The sequence below is a fragment of the Watersipora subatra genome, chromosome 4 (genome assembly GCF_963576615.1).
Source record: "Watersipora subatra chromosome 4, tzWatSuba1.1, whole genome shotgun sequence".
Lineage (NCBI taxonomy): Eukaryota > Metazoa > Bryozoa > Gymnolaemata > Cheilostomatida > Watersiporidae > Watersipora > Watersipora subatra.
Genome location: NC_088711.1, coordinates 16,070,827 through 16,089,299, shown reverse-complemented (window position 1 = coordinate 16,089,299; position 18,473 = coordinate 16,070,827). Strand labels below are relative to the sequence as shown.

Genomic DNA, 18,473 nt, shown 5'->3' with positions numbered 1-18,473 from the left:
TCTGGGCAGAAAAATGGATGATGGGACCGATTGTTGTAGAATATCTTTGATCTCTCGTTTGATTTAATTTAATACAGTCAAACATGGATAACTCGAACTTCACGGGACCGAGCGAAAGTGTTCGAATTATCAGAGCCTTCAAGTTATCAGAGCACTGTCACAAGTCCATGTATTTATTTATTAGTAGATACATGTACATATAGAAACTATAATATAAATCAAAAGCATAAATGACTTGTTTCAAATTAAATGCTTCTAATGTAAAGTTTAAAACTTTTTTTATCAAAAAGTATAGATATTTTTCTATCACTTGAGATTAGTTTGTTGTTTGAGGTGATGTTATTGCCAGGACGTTTTTTAGATTAAAATTGGCAAAACTTGATCGTTGTTGAAATGCTCAGAAGAAAAGACATCACTTTCTTTTGAGCGTTTTAACCAAGATCAATTTTGCCGATTTCTCTTGAAGTTTATGCGAAGGTCACCTCACTTTTCCATGCTTCCGAAAGGCGATCGCTAAGCGGATGTTTGGTAAGAAACAAAATTCACCAAACCTTTAGAAAAGTCGTTGACAAAAATATTTTGCCAACGGTGGTAATAACGACGCCTATGATTTACGAAAAGTTGAGGTTTACCTCTATGACTTGGAATAAAGTGATTTTCTAAAGCGATAACAACCGTCTCGGCAGCCGTTGGGCAAAAACCTGTTCGAGTTAACAGAGTTGAGGTCGAGTTATCTATAGCAATTTATCATTACGTGGGAACGGACCAAAAAAACCGTTCGAGTTAACCATGTGTTCGAGCTATGCGTGGGCGAGTTATCCATGTTTGCCTGTACATGTAGTACTTGCCAGAAATTTTTAAAATATAAATCTACTACGACCTAGTATCATGGGCCAACGTTTATATACCTGTTGATATACTTTGTGTTAAGGTATTTATGAACAAACATTTGAACAAATAATGAAACAGCATAAAAAGCAGCCATAATATGTGAATCAAATATGTAGCACACATCAAGTAAATTATGCTAATTCGCTCAATTGAATCACTCATCAGGCTTCATATAAAAAAGGCCCCAACTACTTTAGTGCAAGAGCCAAGTATAAAAAAGTCTATGAGTGTTGATGTTGACAATTATTTGCATGGTTGGATCATGATGTGATCTCAACTCAAATTCACCACGGTCATGACCTCAAGGCAGCTTTGTGGCCCAAAAGTGAGTTTGTTCCTGTATTCGTCAATTATCTTAGCAACAACTTTAGCTGTTGTGTTAGTGTTTTTGTAGAAACAAAAATTTATTGAAAGATGACCAGTCAAATTTTTTTGTTTAGAAAAAAGTCAACATTACCTTAGTGTTCAGCTTGCTTGATTTCGCATAAAATTTGGTCACTCAAATTTTGTCAAGCTGAGTGATTAACACTTTGGAAAAATTGAGACAATCGGAAATGAGTATTTTTCAACCACCTGCCAATAGCCAAATAACGAGCCAACAAATACAAGCATTGTCAACTTAGCATCAGTAAAAAAAGCTCTTCTAGCCTGGGTGTTCAGTCAGGCAAGTTGCAGGATGATTCTCATGGGGATTTGTAGAAATTGCATCCTAAACAGTTAGTTTAATAATTCCGTCCATTCTTGAATGGACTAAACTACATTGCACCACTGAATGAGCAGAAGTCAAGACGAAACTTCATCTAAATTGCATATTTTAAAATACTATAAGTCGACAAACTGCCTTAATTTATGATCAACAGGCCACTCATGACTACTAAGCGTTTGTCTGGCAATTGTTACGGATTGTGTATAGATTTTTACAAAGCTCGTCGATATCTGTATATCCTAATACATTGTAGCATAATTATTTTGTTCATCCATCAAGTACAATTCTAACTCGGCCCCATGGTAATAAAGGGAAAAAGGGGCAAGTTCAATATATGTCATATAGCCTATGTTATACATGCATAAATTTAGATCGCGGGTGCGGCTGCACCGCATTGCAAGAACTCAGAGAGATTGGCTAAGGATTAAAAGAGGTTTAAAACAAACACCTACCTATAGAAGGACTTACAAAGTGGTAATGGTGAACAGTGTTCATCTGTTTATTTAAGTGGTGAGTTATTTAACATGCTGTAATCAGTAAGATTGCCACCACGTACTTGTTAAAATGCTGTGTCTATGCTATTGTATTTTGTGCCATGCTGTGCATGGTGCTTTAATGTATTTTGTAGGCTTCCAGACCTTGTAGTGTTTTGTGAGTGTTCAGCGCTACAGTGATGTTTCCAAAGTCTTATGTGATACACTTAACGTTTGTGTGGCCTAGCGATTTCTTAAATTGTGCACTAATTACGGATTGCAACTTTAACAATTTTCTATTGATTAAGTTGGATAGTGGTGATGTGAAAAAGTCAATGTGAAAAGGTTAATAAATTTTAAAATTGTGGTAGAAATGATGCGAATGAAGTTAGGGTATGATGAAGTTATGGTATGACAAAACCGGTAGTGATAGATTGTGTGGTTAGGTGAAACTTCTTGAGCTGCCGAATGAAATTGGTGATAATGGTCGAGAAGCTTTGTTGGTCTTAATATAAAAGGGCTGATTTAACATGTGAGGAAGTTCTGTGTCAGTTAGATAGACTTATGGCACTGAAGATACTGCATATGCCAGAACAATGAAGTTTGTCACTGCTTATCACACTAAAAAAAATGAACTTTACTAGATGTTGAGAGTTCAAGATCTCAGTGGTAAAGTGAATTTTTTGGGCAAATAATGTAGGGAACAAGTTTTGGAAATTCTTGTTAATGGTTCGAAAAACTCATCATTAAAATGGAATTGAAGCCAAATTTAAATTTGGATTGGCAGTTCAGGAAAAACTCCTAGAGTACTAAAGCTAGCACAAGAATCAAAAAGCTTGGTGCAGAAGTAGATGTTACTAATGCATAGAAAGAAAATGGAAATGAAATCAAAAGTATTTCTAGTAAATACTCTGGTACTTTCTATAACAATAAAAGGCTTAGTAGCTGTGCGCAAAATGCAGAAGAGCTAACAGTCATTCTAAAAACTCTTGCAAGCGTAGGTTGGAACCTGAATGGCGGAAAAAGAGGAACGGCCGTTATTTAAGTTTATTTAAGAGAAAGCACAAAAGGTATATGTTATGGTAATAAGTTGAATGAAATTAATTTGGGTTGGGAGGTGCTCTGTATTTCTAAGAGTTCTTGACTGCGTAAAGTGCAAAAAAGAGCGTGTCAACAAAACCTGCAGTAAAACCAGGTTGAGAAGTCTTCCCTCAAGGTGAGGTTTGTGCCGTTGATTGTCAAAGTGTGAGATCATGCAGAGCTTTATGTGAATTCAGATGGAAAAGAAGTACTGTGTACATTTGGCACAAGACCTAACATTTCCCCTGTGACTGAGAAAATGAGACAAAAACTTTGTTTAAAGCTACAAAAGAACCGATTGCAGAATGTTAAAATAATTTTTATAGCTGAAGTAGCTATGGAAAAAGCATGCAGTGCATTAATACCGCTGTATATGTGCATTATTGGTCCAAACAGATTTTACTGGATATCAAAAAAACAAAAAAAATTAAATTTGTTGGAAATGATTACAAACACAACGCATTTAAATCTGAGTTGATATATTGAGAAGAAATGTGTTGGTGCAAGTTGAGGTAATAACCTTTTGGCGATTCAGTAAGGTGATGGCTTTGGCATAAAATTTTGTCTATTAAGGAGGTTTGCTTGTCTTTGAGGCTCTTTGAAGTTCGAAAGGCATATTTGAGCATCTTGTAATGAAAATATGACAGGGACAGTACAACCTTACAATGTGAAGAAACTATGATTAGTCCTGGTTGGCTTGGTTATGTTTATGAGTGTTTGGCACTTTGTTGTTGTAACGATCTAAGCATGGTCAAGGGGGATAATCAAGGTTTTGATGAGATAGGAAGATGACCAAGCTGGAGGTGTACAAGTTATGATGACAATTGGCTATTGTCCCCCCAATGCATTGGCTGGTGGCAATGTTAGCAAAAACATTGTGCATCTGATTGCAACAAAGTGATGAGTGACATCAGCAGCAAAGAAAACTTTCTACAAAATTTTTGACTAATGATACATGTATGTTCTACATAATACAAAACAAGGTATTAGTCATAGTACCATAGTTATTAGCTATGATCATTTCAACAGTAATTAATCATAATTGATTGATCGTGAAAATGTGTGAGCGCCATTGAGACCATGTGTAAAGTATTGGCCTGTTTTTTACTTGCTGAATTGTGCAACCTGAGTGTAAAAGCAAATCAATCCAACTGGCTTCAAAAAAGGCATAGGCCTATTATATTTAGACAGTTCAGATTGTGGTGTGGTTGTACCACATTGTACAAACTAGGAATACAGGAAGGAACTATTGACTGCAGATTGCAGGAAGCTTAAAATGAAGGTCGACAAACAAACTTCAGAGGAGTTTGCAGTAGGCAGTGTTTGTCTGTTGACTATGTGGTGAGTTATTTAACAACCCACATATGAAGATTCATCTAATGCGACTACAACCATATAAACTGTTTTTCAACGATGTGAATAAATCTACACCTTAAAACATACTAACCTTATTAATACAACTAAAAAAGAGAGAACCAGTTTTTACGAGCAATACCACTGATGAAACGATAAGAAGATTAAATTAAATGTGTTTGATTAGCAATTTTGCGGTATTAAAAACTCTTGCACAAAACCCGTCCATAAATATTCAAGCTCGAAATGAAAAAGAAACGAACTAACCAAAAAATAACTTCGTAACAAATAAATATCGAAAAACCTTCAAAATTGGGAGGAAACGCCACCGGATATCATGAGAAAACAAATCAATATGCGGCGGGAATGGACTCGCTCGATAATTACTAACACAGACGGTCGTAACAAAAGAACTATTTTTTCCTCGAGAGTTATCCATCCTAATGTTTGTGTTATGATAAAATGTTAAGGCGGCCATGTTTCTTTTGGGTAGCAACGCAAAGCAGCCACCATAACAACAGAATTATACAACCGATGGACGTTACAAATTTGTAAGATTTCATATGACATTCTTCAGCTTAAGCTAGTTTGATACATTTTAAGAATCTATATAAACACATGAACTTGCCAATAAACCAATAAAATGCTCACCGGTATTTGAGTCGAAACTGAATTGCAAGAATATATACTAGCTGGTTAACACCCAACCAGCTTGGTTAGGGCACTAGATACTGTTTTTGCGTAAAAAGTAAATATATGTTAGGTAGAGTTTGAGCGAGTACAAACAAACTTATTAATATAATAGTGACCATAGCTAAAACTGTCTTGCTTTTTATCGTTTTTCATAGTCATAAGCAATGCAACAAACATATTTAATTTAGATCATTTAGATTATTACTATATAAAAAATTTATTATCAAATATTAATTTTTTTTACTACAAGACACAAAACAATTGAGTTTTTAACATTTCTTGCCAAATTAGCCACTGCCAGTCCAATTTGGCTTTTGTGCCAATTTAAATTTATTCCCTGACTCTGTTTAGCAGGTTGCAGATTTTACACAAATTGTTTTACACAAATTTAAACATGTGTTATGATATTAACAACATACAAAAACTTCTTTATCACCACATTATCACACAGACAAAGGTCAACTCATTATTTTTCAAAATCATAAAATGATCAGCCAGTAAAGATAATATTATGCAGTCTAACTATTCATCTCATAAAATAAAACAAAGTCACACTTCTCAGCTTCAGTAGCTGAAACCAAATTTGCAAAAGAGATCTGCTGCAGGTTACATTATCATGACTTTGACGATAACAAAATTTGCACTCAAGTTCATAAGTTAGTTTCAGTTGTAATGATTTTATCCAAAATTTTTAGCAATTTTTAATGAACAAACAAAATTTATGATATGCTATATCTTTCTTATTCCTAAATATCAGGTATAAAAATTGTTGATCTATTTAGAGTTGTCTACTTTTTCTTTTGTCTTAATGAGTCATCACTGTGTGGAACTGTTTAGCAGTATTTGGAATAAACATCTGAACCTATTTAACATTCCGGATTCTTTTAGCTATTGTTCTACTGATTTATATTATCCTTCTTCCTTAATTTTAGAAGTGTCCATAAATACTAGAACTAACTTCTAATGGGCAAGATTTCATAATCTATCAAGTGTTTTAAAAGGTATTGTGCAACAAGCTATGTGATTGAGATAATCACTACGATGACGCACACTACAACAAAGCTTTCCACTAGCCAAGCTGAACAGTTTTTACCATCTACTGATCTACCCAACGACTTAACCATATAATGACACACAGCTTGTCAAGCCTGGAACTAAATGTCTTTTACAGCCTGTCTTCTACAGACATGCAGTAGGCCTGGTCTACCTGCATATATATCAACTCAACCAACTCTGCATGTTGTTTACTTGTTCGACCAAAACCAAGAAGACCAGGTTTCCATTTGATAACAGTATCAAAATAAGCCAGAGATTGAACGAATAGCTTGGAGAAGAGTTCTCTTGAGCTACATTGCTTCAATGGTTTATTACGATCACCATTTAGCACATAGTGTTGAGTAAAGTCACCTCAATTTTTGTGTGTGAGATATAGCAAAATAGCAAGCCATACCCATTAATGATAGCTGTATACTTAGCCTTAGCTAAGCATAGAGCTATCATCAATGGGTACGGCTACAATACATAAAGCTAAATTATGAACTATTCTAGTAGCTGCTCACTGTTGTTTTACGAAGACAAATAGTGCAGAGAGTTAAAAAAGCTTTTGATCTATTGTCCTTATTCCCTGCTGTCTGTGTAGCTTCTAGAGAACAGTCTATGAGATACATTGTTTATTTGTAGAAAATATGAGGAAATTTATAAGCAGGCGCGCTTAGGTTCCGGTAATTTAAAAGCAATAACAAAGTGTACTAACAACATATACAGCTAAAGGAGGCTTTTACATGAACTCTATGGTTAAAAAGCTATGGTATGGTTAAAAAGGTATGGTTAAAAAGCTCTCAAAGGTTTACCCGTCAAGCTTTAAAAGAGAATGTAAATGACTATTAATGGTTCATTTGCAGTGAAAGCAGTACACGGTACTGCAAAAACATGGAGCTTGTTGACATATGACCTTTTTTCCTTAATATTAGCAGCGACTGTATTGCTACACCAAGTGAAATGCGCCCCACAGCCCTCTAATCAGGAATGTAACAGGCAAATCTTGCGTATTATTGTCACATGGCATACACCAACTCTATATGGTCTTGATCATCCAATACCCTACTTTTTGTCATATTGAAATTGTAATAGATGTTACTTTTGCAAACTTGTGTGAGAATTATCTGCTCTTTTCATTCAGTCAAACAAATGAAAAGCTTAATAGGTGTCAATTGGTAAATAATAATTACATTTGAGATTATAAAAACATTCTTAAAAACCCTTCAAACAATGTCATTGCAAAATACAACACATGAGAATTATGCCAATAAAAGTTTTTGCTGTCTATGTATGCAGAGTCGAATATCAAAAATGAAAAAGTAAGACATTCACAGAATTTTTAGAATAAGCTGGCTTTTTATAGAAATATTTATTGATAAGCCTTATACGTACATGCGGTGTTAGCATTTTATAACAATCCGTCACTCAAAGAAGGGAAGTGAAGTTCTCCCCCTTTTTTTAAAACTTCCTGAATAGGTAAAAAATTTGACTTGATGACTATTAAAGAAAAAGGACTAAAAAATGACAAAGTTGAAAGACAGCAAAGTGAGAAAGTTTTTCAGCTTAGATGTTTTATGCCCGAGAGTGCCATAAGAGTTGGAAAACAAACTTTTGGAGGAATGTGTGACCATTAGAGGGGGATTAGAGGAGCCTCCTCAAGCCATTCTATAGCCCAGATTAGTCATCAGATCGCAATTAAAGTGAAATGTCTTGCAGCATTTTGATAAGAATGTCTTGCAGCATGAGATAAGAATAATCCTCACAACAACATTACACTGTAGAATAAGAACGTTTTAAATAGTGTACCTAAATAGGGTTGTCATAAGATATTCTCCTATATAGGAAGCTATCATAAGCTATTGTAGAGCCCACGGCAAACTAAACCGTCAACCTCCATACAAATGGGGAAGGTTAACTGGACACCCTTACAGAACCAAAAACATCATCAGTAAAAGCGCTATAGGCTACCAGTGACGCACCGTGGCAACATCTAGAGGGTGAGGATAAACCTATCTATTGGCTAGCTGCTGCAACTGGATGGAAATACTCGAGCATGTCTTGACCTGTTCTGCCTGCTGAATACCATATCCTTCCCATTTAAATAGTGACTCTGGTTCAGTGAAAGCCAGAAATCACTCGGATCATTCACATGCAGCTCTTGGTAATAAATGGGAAATAAGCTACTCTGCAGCTTTGTATAGAGGGTTTCATTTCATCACAACGAAAAGGTACTTTTAATTTAGCTCATTATTTATAAAAGGGTGTAAATTGCAACCAAAACCATTTTAACAAACAATTAAAAAAATGTTTATTAATTGCTTTTTCATAAATCAAGATGTGCAACTTTGAGTCTATGTCACTGTCTGTGGTATAACTCCTGACACGCCCCTTCACTCCATCCACTTAGTATAAGCTTGTAATGGATATTCTGTGAAATGGTATGATTCATTCACCTTCATGCTGATTTGAATTAAAGAAACATGGCTGTTCTAAATAGAAATGATCTCATAAACCGGTGAGACATGATAGCTCTGACTTTGTTCCCCTCTCCTACCCCACCATCATCCACCAATCCTGTTTGCGAACTGTGGTCGTAATATTTGCAGAAGTACACAAGTCAATCTTTATCAAAGTAGCCGACAGCTCTATGACTCTAGCTACCTCTGATAACCATAGCGAGCTTTCAGTTTTTAAACCTACAAGAGACACGCGGAAAGTGTCTGTCATGTAGTCAATAGTTCTTCACTAAGATACGATCAATTTTTTAACAGATTGGTTTTGTTAAGATGTGAAGATGCAATATTGGAGCAGGAAACAAAATATTGGTCCATTTTTTAATCTACTCTATGACGTCTTACTCTGAGCAGTAAGGAATGTCAAAGTAGCAACTGTAGCAGTCACAGGTGTTTCGAAATTGGTAGCCAGAATAGATGACTCGTCCCGATCATTCGAGAGTTGTCATCTATATTGCTTTACGACATTACAGCGGTCTTCTGATATGATAGTCAATCTTTTAGAAGAGCAACATTCTTCTGTGTGCAACATGTTGTCAATGGGATTGATCTATTTAAAATATTTTGATCTAATTTTTGTTGGTCTCCTCTATCAAGCTACTTATGTATCCACTTCTTTTTTAAAATTTGTGTCATTTCTTACTAGCTTTCGATAGTTCTATTAATAAATCCAATTTTGTCATTGTGTCTGTCTGACACTGCGTTTCCATGTTTGGCCAATTTGATCGAAGCTTCACATGTATACACTCTGTGCCTTTCACCAGGCCGCTAAAACCATTTGGTATAAAACTTCCTTCTGGTTTTGAAGAACCAGATGGTTGGTAAACACCCACCGGCAGCCTATCTTATTGACAACGAAAGAGACCTCGGATATCATCGGGTTTATTGCTGGTCTTGAATAAATAATCTTGGAATTAATTTTATCACTCTATATATTCTAGGAAAGTTCCTAGACAAATTCAATAGCTACATATTTACACATTTTGACAAATTAAAAAATGTGTCTGTTATTCGGCAAGCATTCAGACATAATGGCCTAAAAAGGATGAATTCATCAAATTGTTTTGCTCAGTGATATGCCATGCAGGCATAAACATACCCATCACCTATTAAACAATGCTGGCATAGCACCGTGCATTTCATCATGCTAAAATCTACAAGAACCATCTTATAATTGGTCAAGGTTTCACATAAATTATACTGCCTGCTCATCCCTGATTGAAATGATCTAAAAATAGATGCTGCAAAAACAACATGTGTTTGACAATTGAGGTTTAACTTCTGTATTGGTTCCTGAGCTATGTTCATGATATGCGTGCATAAGAAATATTATGTAAAAATATGTACAGGAATGGCTATTGCGCCGGCGCAACAACTCATTCAAAAAGATGTAAAAATGACTTGAAGAATATTTATCTATATAGCTATACATATAACAATATAAAATAGGATAAAGAATGTTATTAAAAATGTTTGCCTTAAAACAGACATTACTGAAACATCTACCCTTACTGGGAGATTTTGGTTTTGTGGTTTGAGCCATTGTAGCTCATGCTTTCCATCCGGTGGCCATGCAGCCAAACTTGTAGACCAGTCTGCGGCCATCGATCCTTTCCAATATTTGTCTTCTGTAGTAATACCTAAGCAAGAGAACAAAAGATATGTTGTTATTTACGGAACAGCGACCTTCAAAACATCATTTCCAAACCACCATATCATTCAATTACCCAAACTTGATAATGGGTTAAAGTTAAACTGCATCAGAGGCTAATACCCTTGATATCGATACGGTTTTAGCCAAGCCGCAAAAAACATTAGATACTAAATATGTACCAGAATATTATTCTCACAATACTCAACAAGGAAATACAACAGCCAATCAGAGCCGGCGCTTGCCTACCTCATAGCCCTGGATAGCTTTTCATAGGTCATAGCTGGATTGTTTTTCTTCTTCCCCCATAGTTTAGCAACCTGATCGGATTTGACAAACTTGAAGATTCCCTCCTCTCTGTCTTCCCACTTGACTAGCGATGGGTTGTAGCGGCTGTCAAATAGGAGGTCTCTGATGAATTCCCATAAATGGTTGCCTTTCACCTCTACAAACAGCAATATTTATTACATAACACGCGAGTGGCTTATATCTAGGATGCCAGAATTTAGGACAGAGGATTCAGTTGCATATAATGTGAATATTAATAGCAAGGCCTACGTAGTTTGGCAAGCACCCTGACTGTGTTTACAGCTGAATGATCACGCGTACCAGCCACCGACCATCCCCGCCACATACTTGACAATGTCATCACCGTTAGTTATGACAAATAGCCTAGCGAGGTTTGAACTCGACGCGCTTCGACTGCGTCCACCCGCGCTTTCAATTTGCGCTTTCAATTTTGTAAGTCTTCGTGTGAAAGCTGCTTCCTTATACAAACATTACATGGTCAGTAAGTTAATTAGACTAACATTGGAGAGTTACTTCCTTATAGGCATATTTAACACTGCATAAAAAACGCCGTCTGCAGGCTCAAAGGCAGTCTGAAGTAAATTACAGGACAACTCACCATTCTGGTAGTATGATCCGCCAAAGTCCCTAGTGAGGTCTTCTGGTGGCGTCATCGAGCCATCCGATCTGGGTGAGAGCATCGGGGAGCCACTTGTTGGAAATGGCAGATGACAAGGATGGTGAAGGGCGGTGATCCCATTGTTGACGTGGCTGGCAAATGGTGTGAATGAATTCTGATCATTGTGCAAGTTGCCTCGCTGTTTATCGTTGCATCGCAACGAATTTAAACTTTTCATAAATTGGTCCATATTTGTTGCCTCTTTAGCTAAAGATTTGATGCTGTCAAAATGGTCATCAATATCGAAGGATATAAGCTTGAGATCAAGAGACGGCAGGCGGGGCTGTATGAAATCTGTAACAAGTTGCATCATCATACATCAATGTACTGTAGCGTAATGTAAACAAGCTGAACAATACTTAATCGCGCACGCAATCTAGAAACAAACAAGATTCCCAGGCTTTCGTTATCATCAACACTTCACATTTAGCTGTTGTTTTTCACAGGGAAAACTGGCTACATGGTACCGGCAATTGTTCACAAGTACTCTTGTCAACTGGCTGCAGTGTAATGGAAGATAAGCCGGAGGCTTAGTGAGATACGATCGTGTTTAATACTAATTTATAGGTGAGCAAATGACAGTGAGCAGATTTAAAAGGGGTTTATAAGCTGGTAATATTCTAAAGCTAACCACAGCGATAGCCTACTTGTTTCCGCATTAATCATTGCTGTACCTGCTTTTGAAGGCGTTTGAACAACAACTGTTTCTATTGCTAGTTAATATCCAGATTCTCACCTTTCACCATGGGCTCTTGTTTGATCAAGTCTGGACCTCGTGGCTGGTTTTCATTGGCCACTAGATGGTTACTCGGGCTAGACTCAATCACGGTGTCCTGTGAAGGTATAAAAAACACAAAATGAGCTACGCAATATGATGAATCATTTAATAAAACTGTGATGAAGGCTTCAGGTCGCGACCTTTTAGTGTACGTGAATGGATGAGATAGCATGGCTATCAGCTATAGATTGGGTCACAAGTATTGTTCTAACAGCGGCTAGTGTTACATAATTTTGAAATGAAGACCACATTAGAAATGTAAACATCGGCTACAAGATTTTGGGTATTTATTAAAGTACCACGACTAAAAAGAATTGGAGTGTTATTTGTAAGGACATATGCTAATGTATCAAAGTCTAATTCTAAGACAGACCAAGAATACCCATCACTGCACCTATATGGAGACAGCGGCAATGCTACTGCGTTGACTAAAGGAGACTCATCAACTAACCATGTGCATGTAAGAGGGCATGGTGGTAGAAGGAAAGGGAAATAGGTTGCTAGTCTGACTGAGGAGATTCTGGAGCGAGTGATAAACCAAGGTACCACTTTGAGGATCCCGATCCTGGAGTTCACTGCACGACATGCGCATAAGTTCAGCTCCCGTCAGGTGGAGATAAGCGGCTACATTGACTGATGGACCATAGCTATTAAGATCAAATGCTAGGGAGGATTGGTTGTTCATGAGAGAGCAAATCCATAGAGTTACTTCATCTACTGACCACTGTTGCACAGGCTTGTCCTTCCAATTGGACACTGCTGCAAACAAAGCACAATGTTGTATATAGTTTTTATCTCACCGAGTACCTCGATACAGAAACGAATGCCCATATGAATGAGGAAATAGTTAAATGCTTACGTTCTGGAGCTGCATTTGACAAGCTATAGCCGGTGTCAACAGTGCTCGAAGGGGGTGACCAGACCGGCGAGCCTTCATATGTGTCGCTGGAGCTGAGTCTATCCCAGGGCTGCTCAGATTTAACCTCTGATATTGGCTGTTGGGTGCTTGTTCGTTTCCATTCATCAAGGTACGATCTTTCCTCGCAGATTGGATTCTCAATTGTTAACATTTTGGTTCGACTCCTAGAACTGCAAGTGCTTTCGATGTTATATACCAACAGGCACAGAATAACAAAAATATTCACTTATGAGATTATAAAAATGCAACGAGACATGTGTGTTTAATAATACGATAAACTCTTACTATGACAGTTCGTAGCAAAACTTACTTGGTGCCTGTGTTAGTCAGATGAATTAGCCTATGTACAATAATGATCTGCAACTTGTGCTAAGCAAGTGTCAACTGGCTGATTAACTGCCTGTTGAGCCACAAATAGTTAAAATATTGCCAGATTTCGCAATCAGATCTAATTGGTGGATCGCTCAGCCAATCAAACATCAAGCTTTTGTTATCACTCAAATGGAAGAACTAGGCTATCACACTACAAAGAACGACCAAATTATAGTCAAGTAGAGCGCAGTGATAAATCATCATGTTGTTTATTCTTTAAGTTTGACGCAAGCAAGACGGAACTGGGTCACGTAGCCAGACAAATAATCTCAATGTGTTCGTCCAGTCAATATTTTCCAGACCAAATTTTCCCAGTTTGAAAACTGACAATGATGCAAGAGCAAGGAAGGTAAAAGTTCATAAAAAGAATCCATCAATGAAATGATACACTATTACGAGCAGAAGTCTGTCAGTGCTGTTTGTTGTTGAAAGATGACAAAGCGAACTTCATAAGTAAAAGGATAAGCAGAATGGTGCAGCTGCCACTCCTAACAATTAAAAACCGATCTTTCCAAAGTCGTTTTCAGAAGTTTTCTTCATATCATTGCAACACAACAGTGTAACCTAATTTCTATGATAAGCGTTATTGTATTGAAGGCACTTGTCTTATGCTAAATGCATTGAGGTGAAGGACGATGTCAAGGTTCAAAGAACTCTGACCATGCTGGTCATTCCAACATCTAACGCTACGTCTTAAGATTTATGTAAAAGGTAACGATGAGTGCTGCCCTAGTAATATCACACAGATTTTGTCATCACATGTACCTTTGCGTGTCAACTCACCTCTGTGAAGGCTGAAGCACACTAGAGCGACATCAAGTGAACTGGTGTTGACGTTACAGTTGACAGTACTGCTGAATGCTAGGGTGTCCGCGTGTATAAGAAATGCTTTAGATTTTTGCCTGTTGCTTTCTCATGATTGGCTAGCAGACGTTGGAGGGTACATTTTAAAACAAAACCTGAAAAATTTTTGAATGAAATCAAAACTAGGTTGCTCTGAAATAATGAAATGCTATTCAGAATGAAGATTGTTAATTGTTAGAGAAACAATTAATAGCAAATACTAAAAAAGTATGCGGTTCATAATACAAGCATCATCATAAAAACCGATTTCTATAAATGGTGCCCCAGTGTACTTGGTACAGCAAGGCTGATGCTTCAGTCTTAGTAAGGAGTATGTTAAATAGAACGGATGCTTCAAGTAGTGCTGTGGAGCAGTCAATGACAGCGCTTGAGAGATGCTATTCACAATACTCTTCTTTTACAATCACTAGTGTTACATGCTACGAAGTTTTGTCCTATTTTCATCTTCGTAGCATGTAAATGGTTTAAAACATCGAATCTTTAATTCTTCGAAGCGATTCAACCCTCCGCTTCAAGGGGGTATTTTTGAAAACATCGTATCAACAACGAAGTACTTCGCACGATGTAAACATTAATATTCGTATTATTGTACAAATATTTGCGATCGGAGGTAGGATTTTCATCGTCTTCATTAGTGACGCCCTTACATCATCCCTACGCAGCTCTGTTTTTAATGCATGTGTTTTAAAAATAATATCTTCGAAATAAAAAAGATTAACTCCAAATTTGAAAGAGAAAATTCTGACACGCTTTGGCGTTGACATTTCACCTTAGACGCATTTTAGAAGTGCTAGACGCGATATAAATTATGCGCCCCGTTGCAGATAAAAGCGCAACAGACTAATATAAAAAACGCCGAGTTGTGCAACAACTTCTTCGTAGCACGTAAACTAGTCAGCTACAAATAATTACGAGTTGTGCGACCACTCCTGCGTATCATGCAAATTCGTCTTCCTCATTCCTACGATGAAAACCACAACTTCGAAGCTCAAAAATTCGTAGCGTGTAACACTAGTGAATAACTATGTTTCCTGCACCGCTAGCTACTTAAACAGTTGTATCAGCCAGTCAATGATGCCATCATAGACTTGAAAAAAATCAAAGAAAAGCAAAAGCTGTTGACTATAAATATTCAGATTCCTGTCTACAATGAATCAATATTCTTCATACAAAAGGTTGTTTGTTAGTTTAAGAGCTCACAATGTCCCTGTTAGTCTTGAGACACTTCCTGCAGCCCTCCTTGTTGGGTATGCTAGTCTCAACACCCTGTTAGTGATCATAGGACTCAATAGACACAATCTAGATCAAGTACGAGGAACTAATGGAGCATAACTAAGTTGTTTTGAATGGCACAAAACACTTTTGATCAGATGTTAACACTTTCCTAGAAGTATGGATAATATATCAGCAACCCTGAACAGAACTAACCAATAGAAAAAACAGTTTTGTTAAAATATTTTACGCAAAAACTAGCTAGTTTTTTAAATGGTCTTGTGTCATTGTCCACAGTGGCATTGTCCACAGTGGCATTGTCCAGGGTCATTGTCCACCGCGGCATTGTCTACAGTAGCATTGTCCACAGTGTCATTGTCCACAGTGTCATTGTCCACAGTGGCATTGTCCACAGTGTCATTGTCCATGGCGGTATAGTCCACAGTGGCATTGTCCACAGTGTCATTGTCCACAGTGTCATTGTCCACAGTGGCATTGTCCACAGCGGCTTTGTACACAGTGGCATTGTCCACAGTGTCATTGTCCAGTGTCATTATCCACAGTGGCATTGTAAACAGTGTCATTGTCCACAGAGCCATTGTCCACAGTGTCATTGTCCACAGTGTCATTGTCCACAGTGGCATTATCCACAGTGGCATTATCCACAGTGGCATTGTCCACAGTGTCATTGTCCACAGTGTCATTGTCCACAGTGTCATTGTCCACAGTGGCATTATCCACAGTGGCATTATCCACAGTGGCATTGTCCACAGTGTCATTGTCCACAGTGGCATTGTCCACAGTGGCATTGTCCAGGGTCATTGTCCACCGCGGCATTGTCTACAGTAGCATTGTCCACAGTGTCATTGTCCACAGTGTCATTGTCCACAGTGGCATTGTCCACAGTGTCATTGTCCATGGCGGTATAGTCCACAGTGGCATTGTCCACAGTGTCATTGTCCACAGTGTCATTGTCCACAGTGGCATTGTCCACAGCGGCTTTGTACACAGTGGCATTGTCCACAGTGTCATTGTCCAGTGTCATTATCCACAGTGGCATTGTAAACAGTGTCATTGTCCACAGAGCCATTGTCCACAGTGTCATTGTCCACAGTGTCATTGTCCACAGTGGCATTATCCACAGTGGCATTATCCACAGTGGCATTGTCCACAGTGTCATTGTCCACAGTGTCATTGTCCACAGTGTCATTGTCCACAGTGGCATTATCCACAGTGGCATTATCCACAGTGGCATTGTCCACAGTGTCATTGTCCACAGTGGCATTGTCCACAGTGGCATTGCCCAGGGTCATTGTCCACCGCGGCATTGTCTACAGTAGCATTGTCCACAGTGTCATTGTCCACAGTGTCATTGTCCACAGTGGCATTGTCCACAGTGTCATTGTCCATGGCGGTATAGTCCACAGTGGCATTTTCCACAGTGTCATTGTCCACAGTGTCATTGTCCACAGTGGCATTGTCCACAGCGGCTTTGTACACAGTGGCATTGTCCACAGTGTCATTGTCCAGTGTCATTATCCACAGTGGCATTGTAAACAGTGTCATTGTCCACAGTGGCATTGTCCACAGTGGCATTGTCCAGTGACATTGTCCGCAGTGGCATTGACCATCTGAGGTTAGTACAAATAGGAAGCGAGGAATCTTACTTCTACATTTAAATTGTCTATCTGTCTCAAACCCCTCTTTACACCTACACTTGTAATTGCCCGACGTTGTAAACTATAAAAATCCTCAATCTAAGCTTAGCTTTAGTTACTACTAGTCGAATGCCCGACGTTGCCCGAGTAATCAAAAAGCATATACAACATTTACCATCCTAACTTTTAAACTTCATATCATGAGAAAAGTGTTTTTGTGCAGGTCAAATGAATTAAGAGAAAAAATAAATAATGAGTACATAGAGGTGTATGTATAAAACAGTTTAGCGTTGCAGCAGAAGCTCGTTGTATTCAAAGTTTTGATAGACGATACTGATACCTCTCGATACTGGTACATTGATGGTACCATAGTACATACTTGGTACTTGATACTGGTACTGAGATATCGGATTGTTTTTGTCTGACCGAATGGAGACAGAAGGTAAAGGCAACTCCTACTAGAGAATAAATTTTACCTCGTGAAAAGTATTTAGCTTTTACAGATTTAACGAAACCAGAAATAGGAGTGTAACAGCACATTTGAAATTTAAATGGCACATTTGAAAATTACGTATTAAAAAAAGGTAATGGGTAATGGTGAAAGCAATAAGCTTTCCTAAAAAAAATTTTCGAGCAAAAATTTTCTAAAAAATAACAATAGTAAATGGAAATATTAATTAATAAGTGCATAAATAAGTGCATATTTAGCGTGTGCAATCGCGATAAGGTGCAATAAAGTCGCAATCGCGCACCTATTATATGTAAGAGCATTAGTAATGATAAGAATAGCTTAGCCTAGTAGTTATGCGTGCTTGTTTGTCGACTAGGGATTTGACTGTTGCAAACTGAAATCCTCTGCAGAGTGAATTTTAAATTGCTAAACTTAAATCGTTATACCTGGACACAGGGATAAAACAAAAAGACGAACAAACACTGAGATTTATATATATAGATAATGATTGTTAACAACAATAATAACATTGTTAACAACAATAATAACATTGTTAACAACAATAATAACATTGTTGCATGCACTTGCTATATGCGTGTCTCAGTAGCTATAAATTTGCTATAAAGATATGGAATATTACGAATACTTCTCCCAACATATATGAAATGAAGTGCAGTGCTACCCGATACATTTATTGGCAAGAGTTTAGCCTAACAAAGGGTCGCGCATAAAAGGCTACTGAATAATGGAAGGCCAGCAGCAAATGTTGGCATCAGTTCAAATTCCGTGATGTAAGATAATTTAATACAATTACAAGTAAGTACATTTAGATTATGCTGATCTTTTGCAATGCC

At 37.6% G+C, this 18,473-nt stretch overlaps 1 protein-coding gene across 3 annotated transcripts; it reads right to left on the bottom strand.

Annotated features, from left to right (window-relative positions):
- Positions 1-10,014: 10,014 nt before the first annotated feature.
- Positions 10,015-13,471, bottom strand: LOC137393251 (transcription factor ETV6-like). 3 transcript variants are annotated; one of them, XM_068079710.1, is made up of 7 exons: positions 13,373-13,471; positions 13,003-13,232; positions 12,595-12,902; positions 12,102-12,198; positions 11,306-11,659; positions 10,648-10,843; positions 10,015-10,387 (listed from the first exon to the last, which is right to left on the bottom strand). In XM_068079710.1, exons 2-7 carry the CDS (start codon positions 13,211-13,213, stop codon positions 10,297-10,299), a joined length of 1,257 nt encoding a protein of 418 aa, XP_067935811.1. In that variant the 5' UTR covers positions 13,214-13,232; positions 13,373-13,471; the 3' UTR covers positions 10,015-10,296. The 3 variants fall into 3 exon arrangements, with proteins under 3 accessions (XP_067935811.1, XP_067935813.1, XP_067935812.1); XM_068079712.1 differs by having other exon boundaries at positions 12,595-12,899; XM_068079711.1 differs by having other exon boundaries at positions 13,003-13,226; positions 13,373-13,454.
- Positions 13,472-18,473: the final 5,002 nt, after the last annotated feature.